The sequence below is a fragment of the Agelaius tricolor genome, unplaced genomic scaffold (assembly GCF_023055355.1).
Source record: "Agelaius tricolor isolate 1412-34295 unplaced genomic scaffold, bAgeTri1.0.p SCAF_25, whole genome shotgun sequence".
Classification (NCBI taxonomy): Eukaryota; Metazoa; Chordata; class Aves; order Passeriformes; family Icteridae; genus Agelaius; species Agelaius tricolor.
The window spans coordinates 10,329,085-10,349,881 of record NW_027269285.1 but is presented as its reverse complement, the minus strand read 5'-3'; the positions used below and the strand labels follow the sequence as shown (position 1 = coordinate 10,349,881).

Here is a 20,797-nt window from a genome sequence, read left to right as displayed (position 1 = left end):
AAAGGATTTGGATTTTGATTTTAGGTGCTTTGATTAAAATTTAATCAAGGGCTGGTTTCCCACCCAAAATGAGAGCTCAGGGAGGAAAGCAGGAGGGGAGGAATCCAAACACACACAAAGAACAAAACCATCAGGAGAGAGAACAAGAATAAGGGGAAAACAAAGCAACAGGAAAAGAAGAAGAGAGATGAAACAGGTAAGAATGAGTGAGAGTGAAAAAAAGCTGAAGTGGAAATAAGCAATCAAAAGGAATAACAAAAGAAAAGGAGCAAACAAAGGAAAACACACAGAGAATAAAGGAGCAAGAGGGGACAGGGATGGAGCAAACTCCTGCAGAGAACAAAGAAGGGATGTGAGGCAGCCCAAGACACAAAACTGAGACAAGACAGTGCTGAAGACAAAGGGAAAGTGGAACAAAAATAGCACCAAAGTGGAAACATGAAGGGAGTGAAGGTCCCTGGGAGCTGACTCTGGGCAAGGGGCAGAGCTGAGCAGGGGTGAGCCCGGGCCAAGCACAGCTCCTGGGCTGCCCCTGCCCTCCCAGCACAGCCCTGGGGCTGGGGACAGCAGCTGGGACTGTCCCCTCACCCCAGGCTGCTGGAGAGGAGACAGCTCTGCCCCAGGGACCCCCCGAGGGGGAGCATCCTCAGATGCTCCGAGCTGGGCAAGAAATGCAGAAGGAGCCCTCCTTTCCATAACAATTCCTCCTTTCCTTTATGATCCCTCCTTCCCTTAAGGATCTCTCCTTTCCTTTATGATCCCTCCTCTCCACAGTGATCCCTCCTTTCCTTAATGATTCCTCATTTTCATAATGGTGGGGAATCCTGCTGGAAACACCTCAGCTCCTCATGGGGGCTCAGGAGGCTGGGAGGATCCCTGGGGTGGCTCTTCCACTCTCAAAATTCAGCTGCTGCCACTGGTCTGGGGCTCAGTGCAGCTCAGCCCCTTGTGCCCCTCTGGATCATTTGCCCCCAGGCTTGGATTTCCAAGAGCACAATCAGGAATTAATTCCTGCCTGGGTTCTTGCCCATAACAATTAAACCTGGAGTTACAACAGCCAGGAAAGACACTTGGAGAGCTTTTACCCCTCACACCTCCGAGACACCAGGTGGGATCGAAACAAGAATTCCTCCTGTGGAAAGCTCCCTGAGGAGCAAACCTGGCTCCAGGGCATTGTGGGGCTCCTGCCTGCAGGGAGACTTAAAGCCATCATTGATTTGGGGAATTTTTTGATTTATAAGAACATTGATGCCTGCAACACTCAGGATCAGCCACCCCTCAAGATCTTGGTTGTTCCTGTCAGAGGAACAAGCCTTGACACAGAGGAGCAGGGTGGCTGCTGCAGTGAGCAGGACAGTGAGCCCTGAAGGAACATCCCAGAAGGAATACCTGGCACTGCAGGAGCCCCTGGAGCCACTCCCCAGGCTGTTCCTTTCTCACTGCCCTGAGCACAGCCAAGCTCAGCTCCACGTGGGATCCAAAGCCTCTGGGCCAAATTCCCAGCTGGGGTTTGCAGGAGTCACCCAAACCAGCAGGAGATGGGAACTGCCCCTTTTCCCTGCCATAAATCCCCACCTGAGCCCTTCCTGGGTGAGGAGCAGCTGAGATGGGCAGTGTTTGTCACCCTCCTCCTCTGGGGTGTGACACTGGACCCACGTGCTCCTGACGGGATCTCCTGGGTGCTGGACATTGCTGGGCTCTGGAGCTCCTCGTTTCTGCTGGGATTTTATTTGGTTGTGTTGCTGTCAAAGGCACAGCTGAGATTCCCAACCCAGCAATGGGAACTTCCCTGAACTCCTGAGGGAGATGAGGAGTTCCCCTGGCTCCAGGGCATTGTGGGGCTCCTGCCTGTGGGGAGACTTAAAGCCATCATTGATTTGGGGAATTTTTTGATTTATAGGAACATTGATTCCAGGATCACCCTGTCCCCAACACTCAGGACCAGCCACCCCTCAAGATCTTGGCCTTGCAGTAAAATGAGCTCAGCCCCCCACGTTTCTCAGCTGGAAGGGTTTATTTCTGTCCCTAGAGGCCCAAAGTCTTTGTGATGGTTAAAGGATTGTTTAAGTTTGGCAGTGCCAGGGGAGAGGCCTCAGTCCTTCATCAAGTCAAGGGAAACACAGGTTGGATATCAGGAAAAAGTTTTTCACCTAAAGAGTGATAAAGATCTGGAATGGCTGCCCAGGGAGGTGGTGCAGTCCCCATCCCTGGGTGTGTTTAACAAAGCCTGGATGTGGCACTGGATGCCAGGGTTTAGTTCAGGTGTTGGGGCTGGGTTGGATTTGATGATCTTTGAGGTCTCTTCCAACCTGGTCATTCTGTGAATTCTGTGAATCCATCCCACTGTCCTTGGAAATCCAGCTGAGACTCCTGATGGCCACAGATGCTTTTCCCAGTCCCAACCCAAGCCAGGATGGCTTCCCCTCTGTGAGGAGGAGCTGCAGAGTTCCCAGTGCCCCCTTCCCCCTCGAGGGCTCAGCTCTGTGGCCATTGGCAGTGGATCAGTGCCCAAATGCCTCAGTGGCCATTGGCAGTGGATCAGTGCCCAAACTGCTCCATGCCCAAGCAGAGGCTTTGCCATTGGGAGCCCATGAGTTCAATTTCAGCATTGAAATGAGACTTCAGTGTCATTTAAGGGCTTAGAGGGAACATCCTGGACATTCTGCTCTGTGCCCTGGGCAGCACAAAGCTCCTGCACAGGAGGGGTCCCTGCTGCCTGCAGAGAGTCATGGTCAATGGCTCAGAGTCCTGCAGGACATCAGTGGTGTCCTCAGGGTCAGATTTGGGGCCAGTGGTATTTAAATATCCTCATCAATGGCACACGAAGGGATCAAGGGCACCCTCAGCAGGTGGCACTGAGCTGAGGGTGCGGTGACACCCCTGGAGGACAGGGCCATCCAGAGGGACCTGGACAGCTCCAGGAGTGGCCCTTGGGAATCTCAGGAAGTTTAACAAGGCCCAGTTCAAGCTGGGGCAGCCCCTGGGATCCATCCAGGCTGGGATGAGCAGCTGGAGCAGCCCTGGGAGAGGGCCCTGGGGTTGCTGTGGGTGACACTGGCCATGGCCCAGCCCTGAACCCCCAGCCCTGGGCTGATCCCAGTGTGGGCAGCAGGGCAGGGATTGGGATTCTGCCCCTGTGCCCAGGTGAGACCCCACCTGCAGAGCTGCCCCAGCCTGGGCCCAGCACAGGCAGGAGCTGGAGCTGCTGGAGGAGCCCAGAGGAGGCTCCAGGATGGGCAGAGGGATGGAGCAGCTCTGCTGGGAGGAAAGGCTGGCACAGCTGGGAATGCTCACCTGGACAGGAGAAGCTTTGGGGTCACCTCAGTGTGGCCTTGCAGGGCCTGAAGGAGCTCCAGGAGAGCTGGAGAGAGACTTTGGACAAGGGATGGAGGGACAGGACACAGGGAATGGCTCCCAGTGCCAGAGGGCAGGGATGGATGGGACATTGGGAATGAGGAATTGTTCCCTGGCAGGGTGAACAGGCCCTGGCACAGGGTGCCCAGAGCAGCTGGGGCTGCCCCTGGATCCCTGGCAGTGCCCAAGGCCAGGCTGGACAGGGCTGGGAGCAGCCTGGGACAGTGGAAAGGCACTGGATGGGCTTTGAGGTCCCTCCCAACCCAAACCATTCTGGGATTCCATGATTCCATCTGCTCTGAAGCAAATTGAACCATTTTCCAACATGGATCTTGCCCCTGGGTGGGAAATGCTCCCCACCAGGGCTCAGGTTTCCATCCTGTGCCATCCCAGCAGGGGCTGGCTGTGCCCCTGCCCCGGTGACACCCACCTGGCTGCCCTCACCTGCTGTGCCCCAGCTCCCTTTGGTCCCTGGTGCCCCCACAGAGACCCTTCCCTGACCCAGGAAAGCACCAGCCCAGTGCTCAGGAGAACCTGGGTGGAAGGAATGGGTTCAAGGAGAGCTCCAGGTGACACCAGGAACATTTAGGGACAGCCAGCCTGGGCTGGGGAATGCAGGTGATGCTTTATTGGCCACATCACATCTCCTTCCAGCTTGTGGGGTGAAACTGTTATCCTGGGGGTGGCAGCAGCAGGGATGGATGGGATGGGAGTTAATCTGTGCCCACCATCTCTCTTGATCTCTCCTTCATTTCCATTTCTTTTAAAAATGGAAGCTTTATTAAAACAGCAGCAGTTTTCTATTAAATGCAGAGGAATGACTGCCTCTGTATCTCAGCAGCAGAGAATCTTTTGAAAATCACTCAAGAGGCAAGGCTCAAACCAGATATTTAATAAGAATCACTTGGAGATCACTTCTTAAAGCAATTAACAGATGATTAGAGATAAGCGAGATGCAACAACGAGACCCAGACCTCAGATTTCTCCCGGGGTCACCCTGCATTCACCAACGGTGTCAGGACAGAACAGCAGAGGAAATTCCCACTTTTCAGCCTGATTCTCCTCCTGTTTCCAGTGGTTTGGAAGCTGGAGCAGGGAGAAGGGGCCAACACCTCCCCGGGGCTCTGCCCCAGCCGAGGGTCCTGGAGCCCAGGGTTCATCTCCACCTTCCCTTCCTGCTGCTGGCTCAGGGGCTGCTTTTCCTTCTGGAGCACGAAGGAAAGGCAGGTGTGAGCCTGAGCATTCCAAGGGATCCCAGGGCTCAGCTGCAGCAGGATCCTTGTGCTGTCCCTGGGTGTCCTGTGCCACCTGGCAGGGGGACTGCAGTGGCACCAGGAGCTGGGGACAGGCAGGGACTGCACAGAGCCAGGGACTGGACAGAGCCAGGCCCTCCTGGCCAGGGGCTCAGCACAGCCAGGATGGAGCCCAGGAGCAGCCACACATCCCATCCAGCCCTGCGGGACCCCAGCACTGTGACATGTGACAAAAGCCATCTGCTGCCACCCTGGGCACTGGCAGGGCTCGAGCTGGGCTGAATTTCAGCACAGGCAACACCCAGGGGCTGTCTGGCTGCTTATCCTGACCCACACAGTCTCTCCCCCCAGTATTTGCTCAGTTTAAGGGAGTTTTACCAGCTGGACCAGAGCTGTGGGGTCTCAAAGCCCTCAGGGTGTCCTGGAGTCACCAGGAAATTGCTTCTCTTAGAAGGCAGCAACAAAGGCAGGGGGAGCTGGCTCATGCATCCACACAGTTGTGGTCATTTTGGGTTTGGAAGTGCTCAAATTTATTACACAAGGGATGATGCAACAGCGAAAAAGAGAGCAAAATTCTACATTGACTCTCTACTCTGCAGGTCAGGACAACTAAGAGGTTTTACTTCATTAAGGAAGGCAGGGGGAAAATCAGAGACAGCCCCAGTGGTTGAGGGAGCCTTGTAAAGCCTAAATGAACAATCAGTCCTAGGTGATGCTAGTTGCTGTAGAAGGAACAATGAAATAGATCTGCTTCTGTTCAATAAATTACTAAAACATCAGTTATAAACCTGCTGCATGGCATTGGAAATTCAGCTCGTTAAACATCCAGGGAGCTTCATCCTGATGCAAATGGAAGACAGGCATGAGTGCTCTGCAGCAAAGGACTCTGTGCACATCCCAGCTTGGGAAACATATTTACACATCCATCTCATATATTAATCTATTTGAGTGCACCCTAGCCAGAGGGCAGCCACAAAGAGGATTATTCTGGGAGAAGGGCAGGAGATGGGCTGGTTTCTCCTCCCTGCTGAGCAAAGCCTGTGCCCACCCACGTACAGCAATGCTGCAGGATCCTGTTTCCCTTCTCCAGGCCCCAAGCAGAGGACTCCCAGGTGGATTTGGCAGCCAGGATTACTGAGAGCCAAAAATAAATCAGGTAAGATCCCTCCACCAGAGCAACAAGCCTGAAGTGGCCTCAGGGCCAAGAATTTCAGCCAAGCTGCCATTTCCTGGGGCCTTGGCCTCCCTCCCTGTCCCTTCCACGGCCCAGGAAGGGCTGCAGTGACTCTGGGGGACCTTGGCCAGGCCTGAGCAGGCAGGACAGGGGTGTCCAAGCCTCAGAGAACATTCCTGCTGTCACCCAGAAGGGCAGGCAGACATCCCAGGGATCCCTTTGGGCTCTCCATGGAGGGAGGGGCTGCTTGGCCAGCAGCGTGTGGGTGATGGAGAGGGGCAAGGGGAGGTCAGGGGGTTTATTCCATTCCATTGTTTTGGGTAACTTCTGTGATTAAGAGTTGGAAAGATCCCTGGGAGCTGCTGGGGGGTGTTTTGCTTCTCCAAAACTGAGGGAAGGGGTTGCTGGATGCAGGGACAGGAAAGGGAAAAGGGAACAAGGACCCAGCAAAACACCCCATCCTTCAAACTCGGCTCCTTTAGGGTTTGGGAACATTTTCCTCTCCCAAGCTCCTCAGTTTCCACACTTGCCAGGCAGGTCTGTCCAGGCTCCTGGTGCAAACCTCCCCAGCCCTTTGGGAGAGCTTGGAGTTGTGTGGGAAAGCAGAAATTCCCTGTCAGTAAATGCTGCCAGGCTGCTCCAGCAGGGAATGGGGCACCTCTTGGAGAGCTGGCCAGAGGGAGCAGCAGTTCTGAGCCAGCCCCACACAGCTGGGATCAGCTGGGGGAGACTCACACGTGGTAGAAATAAAGCCACAAGTGCCCATCTGCCCCAGGTCCTGTCCCAGGAACACAAGGAAAGCTCTGGTTGATATTCCATCCTTTCCAAAGGAGTCCAGGCAGATCAGTCCCCTCAGCCGTGGCTCAAGTCAGACTCCCTGACTCCTCCAGCCTCTACTTGATGAAGTTTTTAATTGTCCACCTCTGCCCTGTGCAGCTGCGGAGGATCAGGTCAATGCCAGCCATGCCCCTGTTCTCCACCTCCAGGCACCGCCCCGTGCCCTTGTTCAGGATGGCTCCGTTCTGCAGGTGGGGAGATGGGAAAAGATGGAAAAAGGAAGATATTAATTGCCTGTTGTTAATTGCCTGGGAAGCAAAGCAGCACCAGGAGGGCAGCCCTGGGTATTACTGCTGGAAGGGGCACTCAGCTGGGTGGGAAGGCAATGCAAACAATAAAATAATTCCCCAAATAAATGGAGTGAGCATCCCCTGTCCCTGACAGCACCCAAGGGACACGTGTGACCTTTAAATCCCACAGCTGATGGGAACTGGGACCCTTCTGTAAAAGCTGTATCATTGGCCTGGGCTGTGAGATGTGTGTGTGTTCTGTCCCCATGTGTCAGAGCTGGGGCAGTTCTCTGCTGTTCTTGGGGCAGTTTTCTTGATCTCTCCCCCAGCCAATCCTCCCTGCAGGAGATCTCTGCTGTCCATGGCCACTGAGTGTCCCTGCAGGGCTGATCCAATTCCAGCATCCCATGGGGAGATGCTGCATTGCCCAGGGCAGGAGCCAAGCATTCCTACCTGGATCCAATGTGAGCCTGGCACAGCCCAGCAGCCTTTGCCCAGGGCATTGCCAGAGGAGCAGCTTCTGCTGCCCTGCATGGCCAGAGGGAGCCCAGGCCCATCTGCAGCAGCCCTGGAGCTGCAGAGGAAAACTCCCCCCTTGTGCAGGATCCCTGCTCCAGCAGAGCCACAGCTGGCACTGCAGGAGGGCTGAGCCCCCATGGGATGGGGCTGTGCCACCCCCTGACACACAGGGGACAGGGACTGCTCTGACTCTGGCAGGGTTGCTTTGTATTACTGCATTTTTAAATTTTGTTTTTATTTTCTTCCCTAATAAAGAACTGTTATTCCTACTCCCACATGTTTGCCTGAGGGCCGCTTAATTTCAAAATTATAATAATTCAGAGGGAGGGGGTTTACATTTCCCATTTCAGGGGAGGCTCCTGCCTTCCTTAGGAGACACCTGGCTGTTCAAACCAAGGCAGTTATTTACACTCTGCTTTGGGACAAAAGTGTTATTTACAGTTATTTACACTCTGCTTTGGGACAAAATGAATTTCACTCTTCATCCACAAGAAACAAATGAATCTGGAAGTCATTGGCAGATCAGACATAACCAGATCCACCCTTCTACTACCAGAAAGGAAAACTTTGATTAGAAATTGTCCTGAAATGTTGCCCTGATCCCTCTTAAGCTCCTCCCTCTGCCCCAGGACCTGGAATTCACTGTGTCATGGCACCATTTCCCCTTTGTCCCACCCCATCCCTGGGGCTGTGTCCCAGCCAGGCCTTGGGACACAGCAGAGGTGTGGCCACGTTTCTCCTCACAGAGAAAAGCAAGGCACAACTTCCCAAGGATATTTCTGGAAATGGCAGTGAGGAACCTCAGAGAGAGAAAAAAGAATTCTTATCTCAATTGCTGCTCCTGTGTTGTCCACAAGTGGAATGCATTGGGGAAGGTTGTTTACCTGAAGGGAATTGGTAACTGGTTTCTGGTGTGAGTGTTTTGATTCACTGACCAATTGAATCCAGGTGTGTGTCAGGACTGTGGGCTGACAGCCACGAGATGAGTGCAGTTGAGTGTGTGTACAGATTCAGTTTAGATGTAGTGTAATATAATATAGAATAATATATTAATTATTATATTATTCTATAATACATGATAGAATAATATATTAATTATTATATTATTCTACAATATATTATATAATATATATTATATTATTACAGTTAATATAATTATATATATTATATTATATTATATTACATATAATAGATATATTATAATATATATTATATACTCCCCATAATAGAATAATAAAAAATCATCATAATAAATAATACTAATATAATAATAAAAATAAAAAATAGAATATAATAAACTTATTATTTTATTATATTACTCTATTATTTTTATTATATTATTAATTAAATTATAATTAATTTTACGTATTATAAATAATAAATAAGAAGTAAAAATAATAATAAATTTAATAATAAGTAAAATTAAATGAATAATAATTTAAATAAAATAATAATAAATTAATTAAATAAATAAGAAGTAAAATTAAATAATAAGTAAAATTAATTAAATAAATAAGAAGTAAAATTAATAACAAATTAAATTCATAATATAATAAAAATTAATAGAGTAATAGAATAAAATAATTAATTAGATTTCTGATATCCAGGGGATTTCCTCCCCTTGCTGGGGGTCACCTTTTCCCATGCAGAGGTGGGGACACCCAGGGCAGCCCCAGACACACCTGGATGAAGCTCCAGCGCTTGTGGAGGCTGCTCTTGACCTTGTCACAGTCCAGCAGCTGCGGGAAGCGGCTCTTGCCCGTGTCCACCAGGCAGCGCGTGTCGGGCAGCAGCGTGGTGGTGCCCAGGGCCCCCAGGTGCAGGAAGCCCTCCCTGGTGTACCGAGCCAGCTGGGGACACACAGAAAGCCCTGTCAGGAAATGCTGCCAGGCTGCTCCAGCAGGGAATGTGGCACCTCTCGGAGAGCTGGCCACAAGGAACAGCAGAACACCCCATCCTTCAAACTCAGCTCCTTTAGGGTTTGGGAACATTTTCCTCTCCCAAGCTCCTCAGTTTCCACACTTGCCAGGCAGGTCTGTCCAGGCTCCTGGTGCAAACCTCCCCAGCCCTTTGGGAGAGCTTGGAGTTGTGTGGGAAAGCAGAAATTCCCTGTCAGTAAATGCTGCCAGGCTGCTCCAGCAGGGAATGGGGCACCTCTTGGAGAGCTGGCCAGAGGGAGCAGCAGTTCTGAGCCAGCCCCACACAGCTGGGATCAGCTGGGGGAGACTCACACGTGGTAGAAATAAAGCCACAAGTGCCCATCTGCCCCAGGTCCTGTCCCAGGAACACAAGGAAAGCTCTGGTTGATATTCCATCCTTTCCAAAGGAGTCCAGGCCCTCAGCACCCAGAGCACCAGCACAGAGGGCCAGGACAACCCAGAACCCCTGGGAACGTTCTATGGGGATGCACAGGGAAAGCAGAGCTGGAAGGAATAAATCCCAACTTTCTGCAGCCTTTTATCCCTACTTGGGTTTGGCTTTTGGAAGGAATAAATCCCAACTTTCTGCAGCCTTTTATCCCTGCTTCGGTTTGGTTTTTGGAAGGAATAAATCCCAACTTTCTGCAGCCTTTTATCCCTGCTTGCGTTTGGCTTTTTCCAGATGCAGGTGAGGAATTGAGACACAGGAAGGGGGTGGGAATAATTCCAAGCATTAAACCCCTCCTGGAGCAGACTCCTGCAGCCTCTGGAATGCTGTGGGATGGGGCAATGGATGGTTTTCCCTGGACTCCAGCTGGAGCCCTGCTGGATGAGCCAGCCTTGGCTGGGCTGGTGCCTCTGGGTGCCTGGCACAGCCTGCAGGGCTCCAACCAGGCAGCAGCACCAGCCAAAAGGGGCCAGAACTGTCAGACATCTTTTTATGAAAATCCTTTCCTTAGGATTTTTTTCCTCCTGAGAAGCTGAGAGGCCTCAGAAACAAAATGTAACCAATGGTTATCTGCTGCTGTGGAATGCAACAGGTGCATCTGGGATTGGTCTCATGTGGTTGTTTCTAATTAATGGCCAATCACAGTCAGCTGGCTCAGACTCTCTGTCTGAGCCACAAACCTTTGTTATCATTCTTTCTTTTTCTATTCTTAGTTTAGCCAGCCTTCTGCGATGAAACCTTTTCTTCTATTCTTTTAGTATAGTTTTAATGTAATATATAACATAAAATAATAAATCAAGCCTTCTGAAATATGGAGTCAGATCCTCATCTCTTCCTTCAGCATAAGACCCCTGTGAACATGGTCACAGGAACTGGGATGGGAGCCTGGATCTGCCCTCAGGAAAGGCCCAGGATTGCAGCCACCCCGGCCATTCCCATGGGATCCAACTGCCCAGGGAGGCCAGGGTTGGCCAGGTTGGACACTGGGGCTTGGAGCAGCCTGGGACAGTGGGAGGGGTCCCTGCCACGGCAGGGCTGGCACTGGATGGGATTTAAGGTGCCTCCAATTCAGACCATTCTGCCAGGGGGTCAGGATGGGAGCCCTGGGCTGGGGTGATGGCCCTGGGGACACTGGGCATACAAAGGACTCCTCCATTTCATGGAATGCCACCACAATATTTCCCTAAACACACTGAAATTCTGGAGTGAGGAGAAAGGAACACCAGTGTCCTGCCTTTTATAGTTCAAGGGAAAGATCTCCACAGCTGCTTATTTAAATTATGAATCAGGCCATTATCCAACAGACAAATAAGGAGGATTCAGCACGTTAATTAACTGAGCATATCTGTGACCCAGATGCCAGGGAACAGGCAGTAAATCCCACTGGGAGTTTGGGTTATCTGGGCTGTAATAATTAAACACTGAAATCAAGTTAAAACAATGTAACAGGGTCAGGCTGCAGCTCATGAGCCCAGATGCAGTCAGGGTGCCCAGATCCCTCGGGTGGGCCTGGCTCTGCTCCCAAATGCTGCTGGATTTACACCCAGAGTGAAAATGTTGTGTACCAGAGCAGGCCCTGAGCTCCTCACATCTCCCTGATGTTCATTCACCAAGTGCTCCCCACAGGAGGGGTCAGGGGCAGCCCAAACCCTGATCACAGAACCCCAGAGTGGTTTGGGTTGGAAAGGACCTCAAAGCCCATCCAGTGCCACCCCTGCCATGGCAGGGACACCTCCCACTGTCCCAGGCTGCTCCCAATGTCCAGCCTGGCCTTGGGCACTGCCAGGGATGCAGGGGCAGCCCCAGCTGCTCTGGGCACCCTGTGCCAGGGCCTGCCCACCCTCCCAGGGAACAATTCCTCATTCCCAATATCCCATCCAGCCCTGCCCTCTGGCACTGGGAGCCATTCCCTGGGTCCTGTCCCTCCATCCCTTGTCCCCAGTCCCTCTCCAGCTCTCCTGGAGCCCCTTCAGGCCCTGGCAGGGCTCTGAGCTCTCCCTGGAGCTTCTCCTCTCCAGGGGAGCACCCCCAGCTCTCCCAGCCTCTCCTCACAGGACAGGTTAATTCAAAGCCCTAATTCCTCTTTTGTTACTCTGCTCCTCTCCAGAGTTTGCCAGGGACCCCAACTCAGCCTGGAACAGGACAAGAAACAAGGGAAAGACCACAAAGGAAAATAGTTTAGAACTATTCCAAGCCAAGCATTTCAAAGTGGCTCAAACTGAGGAGGTCTTTAACCCCTTCACCAGTCTGGGTGGCCCAAAGCCACATCCCCAGGCAGAGGCACTGAGTGACAGCCCCAGCCCCTGGAACATCCTTCCATAAAACCTCACCCAGGAAACTGCACCTGGCCACTCCCCACCTCCAGCTGTCCCTGGGGGCAATCCCAGCATCACTGGGGCCAGAAAATCCCTCCCAGCCCATTGAGTCCCAGCTGTGCCTGATCCCCACCTTGTCCCAGAGCTCTGAGTGCCACCTCCAGCCCTTCCTTGGACACCTCCAGGGTTGGATGTCACAAACATCTTTTATGAAAACCCCTTTCCTTAGGATTTTTCCTCCGGAGAAGCTGAGAGGCCTCAGGAACAAAATGTAACCAAGGGTTATCTGCTGCTGTGGAATGCAACAGGTGCATCTGGGATTGGGCTCATGTGGTTGTTTCTAATTAATGGCCAATCACAGTCAGCTGGATTGGACTCTCTGTCAGAGACACAAACCTTTGTTATCATTCCATTCCTTTTCTATTCTTAGCCAGCCTTCTGATGAAATAAAATAATAAATCAGCCTTCTGAAACATGGAGTCAGATCCTCGTCTCTTCCCTCATCCTAAGGCCCCTGTGAACACAGTCACAGATGGAGACTCTACTTCCAGTGCCTGACCCCCCTTTCCATGGGGAAATTCCTGCTGATGTCCCCCCTGAGGCTCCCCAGGCCCAGCCTGAGGCCGTTCCCTCTGCTCCTGTCCCTGTTCCCTGGAGCAGAGCCCGGCCCCCCCGGCTGTCCCCTCCTGTCAGGAGCTGTGCAGAGCCACAAGGGCCCCCCTGAGCCTCCTTTGCTCCAGGCTGAGCCCCTGCCCAGCTCCCTCAGCTGTCCCAGGGCTGGGGCTGATTCCCTTGGCAAAGCTGCATCTCCAATCCATCTCCTGTGGTTGTGATTTCTGGCTGGCTGCATCTCAGGGATGGCAGAAAGTTAATTAGACATCCCAGCACCTGGGAAATAAAAACCTTGATGACCTTCATTGACTCTATTGGAAAATAATTTCGGGTTGTTTAGCTTCCCTTCTGCTCTGAGCAGAACATCAATTAGCAGCCATCAGTAAAATGTTCAGGATTTGCCTTTTACCACAATTTAATCTGATTAAAGGGTGCTGTTTCGTCACCCCTGCTCCTGCCGTGTCCCCCATGAGCTCAGTATTGATGGCTTTGTCCTCAACTTCTGCTGCTTAAATGGGCAAAACATATTTTATCCTATAATTAAATGAAATGCTCTGCTGGGTGAACATTATCTTAAGTTTTATAGCATTATAGTGCTTTCTATCACCTTAATATATCACCATAGCTGTGTCACTGCAATGAGCTATGGCTGCATTATTAGTGTAATACATCATTACAGCAAGGTGCTTCCATGAGGGATTGCTTCAAAGATGAAGCCATCAAGCAGGAAAAAAACCCATCAGCAGCCTCAATATAATTACAGGATAAAAGGATGATGATGGAGTCTCATAACTATTTGACCTGGAAGTGAATGGAAGCAGAGAGAACAGAAAGCTGAGGGGAAAAGAAGAGGAAAAATCCCCAAAATTTTACTCAGTGAGGGATGAGTGAGTAAAGGAAGATCTCAGCTGCATTCAGAGCCACCATCCTGAACTGCAGCTAGGCTGAGCTCAAATCCATGGGCAGTCACAGGAGAGAGCAGGAATTGGGGATGGGACACAAAGTGTCCAAAAAGGCCCAAATCCCTCCTGGCAGAGCCAACATTCCCTCTCTCCCAAGCTGGGCTGGGCACCCACAGCCACAGGGCTGGGCTGGGACTGGATTTAGGGAGAGGGAGAGCTTCCAAGGAGATCCCAGCACCTCTGGTGTGGCAGGAGCAGGAGACACCACAGTCCCCCTGTCCTGGGAGGTGACAGTGCCAGCAGGGACCCCACACCTGCCCCTCTCTCACTGCTGCCAAGGCTGGCAGTAAAATAATTTATTTATTCTGAAATAAGGAATGTCTGGGGTGTCAGAATGTCTGGGATGGGCCCCAGGGTCAAGGAGAGAAGGGGGGATTTTGGGACACCACTTGTGCTTTGGGATGTGAGCAACTCTAAAGGAGCTCAACAACTCATTGAAGGGTTTCATAGACATACAAATAAATAAAATTTAAACATATACATATATATATACAAACCAGAGCTTCCATTACTTCTAACTCCATTCCCAGCCATAAATTACAACCTGCAGCCCATTAATTAAACAGTTGTAGGGAAAGTCCAATTTCCTTCATGGTGCCACAAAGGCCATTTCAAAGCTTCTGCACTCACAGATAGCTGCTGAAAACCAGCATTTTCCAGGAGTTTCACTAATTGGATGTATCAGGAAACAAAGGAACTGCCAAGAACTGGCTCTCAGCTGAAGAGGGAAGGGACAATGAGGAGAGGGAAGGCCAGGAAGGATGAAATGGGCAAGCTCCAGGCAGCCAGCAAAATCTGACTTCAGAACTTAAGTAGGGAAAGAAAACATTGTTAAGCTTCATCCCAATAACAGTGAGGGAAAAATGAATAACCTGTTCTCAGCCACTCATCCTGAAGCTCAGGGTGAGCAGGCAATGACAGCCCAATCCAGTTTCTCACACAATAATGCACTTACAGGCTCAGATTTCCGGCCACAAAGTGCAAAAGGCACTTGGTGCCATTTAAGAGAAAAATGGGGTTTTTGTGCAAGGGCAGGTTCTGTTCAGCAGGGACTCCACCAACCCCAGGGACTGATCTCTGTTTAAGGCCAGGGTGACCCAAAGTGGGATTTCCTCCACCCCACAGCTGGTTCCCAGCTCCTCCAGTTCCCAGCTCAGGTGAGCTCTGGGATCCCTTAGTCCAGGCTGACTGTGGAGTGAGAACAGGATTTTTATGCTTTCCCATTCCTTGAACTGCACATTTTTTTAGCTGAAAATGAATCTCCTTGAGCCTGCTGGGCTCCAGATGCTCCAAAGCTTTTGGAGAGGCAAAAGGAGTGCTAGAAAACAAATTCCAGCCAAGCTGAAATGGCTCATTACCACAGCACTAATTGTTTTCTTTACCCCATTAGTCTCGGTTTATTCTGCTGGTGGAAGAGAAGTAATCCCACAATGGGTTGGGTTGGAAGGGACCTTAAAGATCATTTTATTCCAGCCTTCCAACCAACTCCCATCCAACCTGGCCTTGGGAAGGAAACTCTCAGATTGTGTCCATGATTATTGCTATTTACCTTTGTCTGGAAGATTTTATTTTAAACTACAAATTTCAATTTTTTTTTTGTTTCAAATTGCAAAAATCCCAACTTTCCAACATTTTCAATTTACAAAGGTTTCCAATTTCTTTCAAGGCTTTTCCTTGCAGCTCTGGCAGGATGATGGGAATCCAGAAAACACTGCAGGAGCAGCTGGGAAAATCCCCTGTGATACCCATGTTATAGGAACTTCTTTAAGTTAGGTCTCAGAGGTCTATGACACACTCAAGATAGCTCAGCTACCCTTGGAGGCATAAAGATCAGTAGGATGGCTTCTGTTGCAGTGTTAAAAACAAAAAAGTTTAATAAAAGGCAAAATAACAAACAGAGAAAAAAACAAGTTAGGTGCTAGAAGTTCTTGCTCTTAGTAAAACACCTTACAAAAGTGATTAGTTTCTTTATTCACTTCTTTTTCTAGTAAATTGCCTAAGCAAGACTTTTTAGCTTCTGTCCAATTAGCTATCCTTAAGTTTGAGGTGAAGTCCCCTGAGCCTATGAAGTGCCTTTTTCATCCAATCAAAAAGAGAAATTTCTGAGCTTTTTAAGGAGACAAAAGATAGTTTTACCACTCCTTCAACAAAAAGCACATTCCTACAGACCCGAGGTGTTTTTAACCCTGGAGAGCAAAGGCAGTGCCAGCCTGTTCCAGACTGCAATGCAAGATGTTTTCCATTACCATCTGTAGGGCAGATTACCTTTGTCAAGTGGGCAGTTTGCCTTATCTCTCTCTCTGAGTGACCACATTCACACCTCCCTCGGGAGGGAGGGGACATCTGCTGATAACAGCTATTGAATGTCCCTGCATGGCTGATAAGAACTACAGCATCCCATTGGGAGATGTGAGCCCAGAGGGAGGAGCCAAGCATTCCTACCTGGATATAATCTGGAGATTCTGGAACACCAGCGCGGCTTCTGCACTGGATTCCCCAGAGGAACAGCAGCTGCCTCTTCTTCCACTGCATCTTCAGAGGAAGAGACTGCACCTTTCTCCAGGATCCCTGCTCCAGCAAAACCAGCCCTGGCACTGCAGGAGGGCTGAGCCACAATTCCAATGGTTCTGCTGCCAACAGCCTGACCCACAGGGTGTCAGGTTGGGTTCTGACTCTGTCAGTGTTGTTCTAGTGTACTGCATTGTTTATTTTATCCTTTTATTTTTTTCTTCCCTATTAAAGAACTGTTATTTCCTGCTCCAATATTTTTCCCTAACAGCCCCTTAATGTAAAAATTTATAGCAATTCAGAGGGGTGGGGAGGGTTTACATTCTCCATTTCAGGGGAGGCTCCTGCCTTCCTTAGCAGACTCCTGTCTTTCCAAACTAAGACACAGCCTCACCTGAGGGCCCCAGCCATGGCACGGGTACAGGATCGCTGTGTGGTTCTCCTGCGGGCCCTGGTCCAGGCACACGTCCTTGGCCTTGTTGTTCCGCAGCTGCCAGGGGAAAAAGGGGCAGAGTTATGGCAGGAAAAGGGCAGAGTTATGGCACAAAAAATGGCAGAATTATGGCAGAAAAAGGGCAGAGTTATGGCACAAAACCCGGCAGAATTATGGCAGAAAAAGGGCAGAGTTATGGCACAGACAGGGCAGTTATGGCACAAAAATTGTCAGAATTGTGGCAGAAAAAGGGCAGAGTTATGGCAGGAAAAGGGCAGAGATAAGGCACAAAAATGGCAGAATTATGGCACTAAAAGGGGTGAAGTTATGGCACAAAAGGGACAGAGATAAGGGACCAAAATGGCAGAATTATGGCAGAGAAAGGGGAGGGTTATGGCACAAAAATTGGCAGAATTATGGCAGGAAAAGGGCAGAGTTATGGCACAGATGGGGCAGAGTTATGGCAGGAAAAGGGCAGAGATAAGGCACAAAAAATGGCAGAATTATGGCAGAAAACAGGTAGAGTTATGGCAGAAAATGGGCAGAATTATACCACAAAAAGGGCAGAGGTATTGGCACAAAAGGGGCAGTGTTACGGCAGTAAAAGGGTGGAGAAAAGGGACAAAAATGGCAGAATTGTGGCAGAAAAAGGGCAGAGTTAAGGCACAAAAAAATGGCAGAATTATGACACAGATGGGGCAGAGGTTTGGCACAGACAGGGCAGAGTTATGGCAGAAAAGGGGCAAAGTTGTGGTACAAAAGGGGCAGAATTAAGGCGTAAAAGGAGCAGAGTTATAGCAGTAAAAGGGCAGAGTTATGGCACAAAAACTGGCAAATTATGGCAAGAAAAAGGCAGAGTTAAGGCACAGATGGGGCAGAGTTATGGCAGGAAAAGGGCAGAGTTAAAGGACAAAAAATGATAGAATTATGGCAGAAAAAGGGTAGAGTTATGGCAGAAAATGGGCAGAATTATGGCACAAAAAGTGGCTGAATTATGGCAGAAGAAGTGCAAAGTTATGGCGCAAAAGGGGCAGGGTTAACGCCCTCTCTGATCAGAGAGAAGCAGGAAATGGATGCTCAGCCCTCTCTGGCTCTCACTGCTGTGTCACCAGGAATAATCAGGCAAGGAAAACTTGCAGAGCACTGAACCTTTCTTTAAATCCAAGGCTAATGATGATTGGTTTTGTATCATAATCCCCATTCCAAGGAGCAGGGTCCCTGGCCACAGCTGGCTCTGTGTTTGGGCATGGGGGGTGGGGACAAACCCAGGTTTAGGCTGCCTGAAATCAATGCAGAACCCCTCAGATTTCAGTGAAACCTCAGAGTGCTCAACAAGGCAGGGAAAAAATTCCAACTAGAAAAAGGATCACCTTGGAATCATCACATCCTTGTTCCAGCTGGGCTTTTTTTCCACCCCAAACCATTCCAAAATTTCATTTTCTATGAAAATATAATTTTTTGGGAGGTTTTAGCTTGAAGGCCTTAAGTACCTTTGATAACAAATCTTTCCTAAGATGAATAAAAGTGAATAACCCATCTGGTGTGCCCAGGCTTCGAGGAGCCTGCTCCAAGGGCCACCACTCCATCAATTCCATTGCAGAAGAGTATTTGTTATTAGTTCCCATAAATGACTCTTTCTATAATCCCAGAATGGTTTCAAAGCCAGCAGAGATTGAATTAAGTCCCTTTATTTTATCTTGTCCCTAAGCTGTTGTGACAAGGCACTGAATCCTCCAGAGACCTTGTCAAGAATTAGGCTGAGTTCAAGTCACAGGGTTTTAGGAGATGCCTGTGCATTAAAAATACAAATACAGCTGCTTAATCCATGGAGTCAATGGGAAATATGGATAATTTCTGTCAATTCACTAAATGATGTATTAACATCTTCTACTTTATCCAGTCTTCAAGATCAGCAACAAATCCCCAAACTGGTTTTTAGAAGAAACTGGGAGCAGATTTATGCAAATTTAGATAATTACATAGAAAAAGTCAGTTTTAATTCAGACTCTTCTCCTTTGAGGCTGTTTCTCATCAGGGAGTGTAAATATTAGCAGGCTGAGCTAAGGGACTAAATTACCTCTCCATAAGCAATGGTGTTGTTGTATCTCCTCATTTCTGGATAAACATGGTCCAGGTACCACTGGAAATTTTTACACTTCAGGCTCTTCCTCAAGGCTTTTCTCTCAGAAACATCCCCAATGTCAATCCCTGGATTCTGAAAAACAACAACAGGACATCACTGAATGGTCACACTTCCAAAAAAAGCTACAATGAAAGTATTTCCCTGAGCTTTGAGATCCTTTTCAAACTGCCTGGAAACTGCCTGTGATTGAATAATTCCAGGAATTCTGGGATGTCCAGGGCTGAAACCATCAGAAGGAAGATGTGGCTTCCAGAGGGGGACACCAACTGCTCTGCTGGGTTTTGAGGCCCCTTGCAATGGCCATGGGCTGATGCTGGACAGGCCCTCAGGGATAATTTACAAAAGAGGAGCCAAAGGGAGAAGAAAAGGTTTGGAGGAAGGTTGGAAGTGCAGTGAAACTGGGGAATCTTCTTCCAATTCTCCTGGGTTTGGATACATCTGACAAAGACTGATCTGTACTTTTAAAGAAGGTATTTTTAAAAGATTTCTCCTCCTGTTTGGGTTCTGAGGCACAGGTTTAGCAGCAAGTGGATATCAGGATTTAAAAGATGGAAATGCAAACCCTGGCTGGGCACTGAGCACCAAACCCTTCCCTGACCCCACTGAGACACAGCCCAGAGGAAGGGAGGGGTAAAAGGTGTAAAATCAATGGGAAAAGAATGAAGGAAAGAGAGAAAGGTTCAAGATTCAAATGTAGCAGAGGCAGACAGCTGAGAATAAAGGATAAAAATTGCATGAGAAGAAAAGCTGAGGCTGAAGCTCAGCAAAAGCTCTTGGCAGTTTGGGCAATTCCAGGGTGGAATGGTCTCCCTGGAGAGCCCCAGTGCTCTGCAGACACAGCTGGCCCTGGAATAACCCAGCAGGAGCTGGAGCAGGGCTGGAGGGCTCCCCCCTTGTTCCACCCTGGCATCTGGGGCTAATGCAGCAGGGAAGCCAAAGGAGGCACAGCAGCCCCTTCTTCCTGCACTGCCTGGGCTCCCACTCTGCTCCAGCTCCTGCTCTCGTCTTTCCCAGAGATCATTAAACACAACTGGGAAAGCAATTTTCCATTACAATGCTTGTAATGATCTCCTAATGAATTATTCACTCTGCTTTAGAAGCGGCGCCAGTTTCAGTGTGCCCCTGGTAGCTGAGAGGTAAAAATAAAGATGATTCAGTGGAGGGAGGCAGGACAGGCTGAGATCTGGGTGGGGGAGATGGGGCTCAGAGCAGCCAGGCAGCACCTGGGATGAGCAGGGCAGGGCTGTGCCCTGGTATCCCAAAATAATCCAGTGCACAGCCCTAAAACCTGCCCCACCCAACAAGGCTTCCCTCAAATTAAATCTTGATTTGATTGGGAAAAGACCAGTGTAAAAACTCAAATGGATTTTGGGGAGCCCAGACCTATTGGGAATACCTACATAAAAATCTCAAGTTGATTTTGGGTCACCCAGGCCTGTTCCCACCCCCAGTGCTGATCCATGTGATGCTGCCTTTTCCAAGCTCCACAGGATGCATTTTAATCCTTTCTGCAATGCTCCCAATCTCTTCCTGAGCAGGAGGATGATGCCTCACCTCTAAAAAGGAATCAACCCAAGGATCAGGATTTCTTATCCATGCCCATGAGCATTTGGATCTTGAAGCCTCTTTTTAAGATCCCCAAATTCCCTCAGTCCTGGAGGCAGCTCCCCCTCTCCCAGCCCCTGGAGTGGTGCCTGTCAGAGCCAGAGCCCTCCTGCAGCTCCCTGGGAAAGCACCTTTCCCCTTTCCTTTCCCCTTTTTCCTTTCCTTTCCCCTTTTTCCTTTCCTTTCCTTTCCCCTTTTTCCTTTCCTTTCCCCTTTTTCCTTTCCTTTCCTTTCCCCTTTTTCCTTTCCTTTCCCCTTTTTCCTTTCCTTTCCCCTTTTTCCTTTCCTTTCCCCTTTTTCCTTTCCTTTCCTTTCCTTTCCTTTCCTTTCCTTTCCTTTCCTTTCCTTTCCTTTCCTTTCCTTTCCTTTCCTTTCCTTTCCTTTCCTTTCCTTTCCTCTCTATTCCTGTATTCCCCCAGGCCCACAAACCTGCAGCTCCAGGCCCTTCCCAGGCTGTTCCCCATGGAATTTAGCCCAAAGCTGTG

The 20,797-nt window shown here is 49.6% G+C and overlaps 1 protein-coding gene across 2 annotated transcripts in view; it reads right to left on the bottom strand.

Moving 5' to 3' along the window:
• Positions 1 to 4,231: 4,231 nt before the first annotated feature.
• GALNT17 (polypeptide N-acetylgalactosaminyltransferase 17) overlaps positions 4,232 to 20,797 on the bottom strand; it is a 257,661-nt gene continuing 241,095 nt past the window's right edge. Inside the window, exons 8-11 of one of the 2 annotated variants that reach the window (XM_071448252.1) lie at positions 18,642 to 18,779; positions 16,526 to 16,621; positions 9,050 to 9,217; positions 4,232 to 6,803 (exon numbers count right to left, since the gene is read on the bottom strand). In XM_071448252.1, the coding sequence (XP_071304353.1) occupies positions 6,675 to 6,803; positions 9,050 to 9,217; positions 16,526 to 16,621; positions 18,642 to 18,779 (531 nt within the window). In that variant the 3' untranslated portion in view covers positions 4,232 to 6,674. The remainder of the gene's footprint in view (positions 6,804 to 9,049; positions 9,218 to 16,525; positions 16,622 to 18,641; positions 18,780 to 20,797) is intronic. The other variant, XM_071448253.1, reaches the window with a different exon arrangement.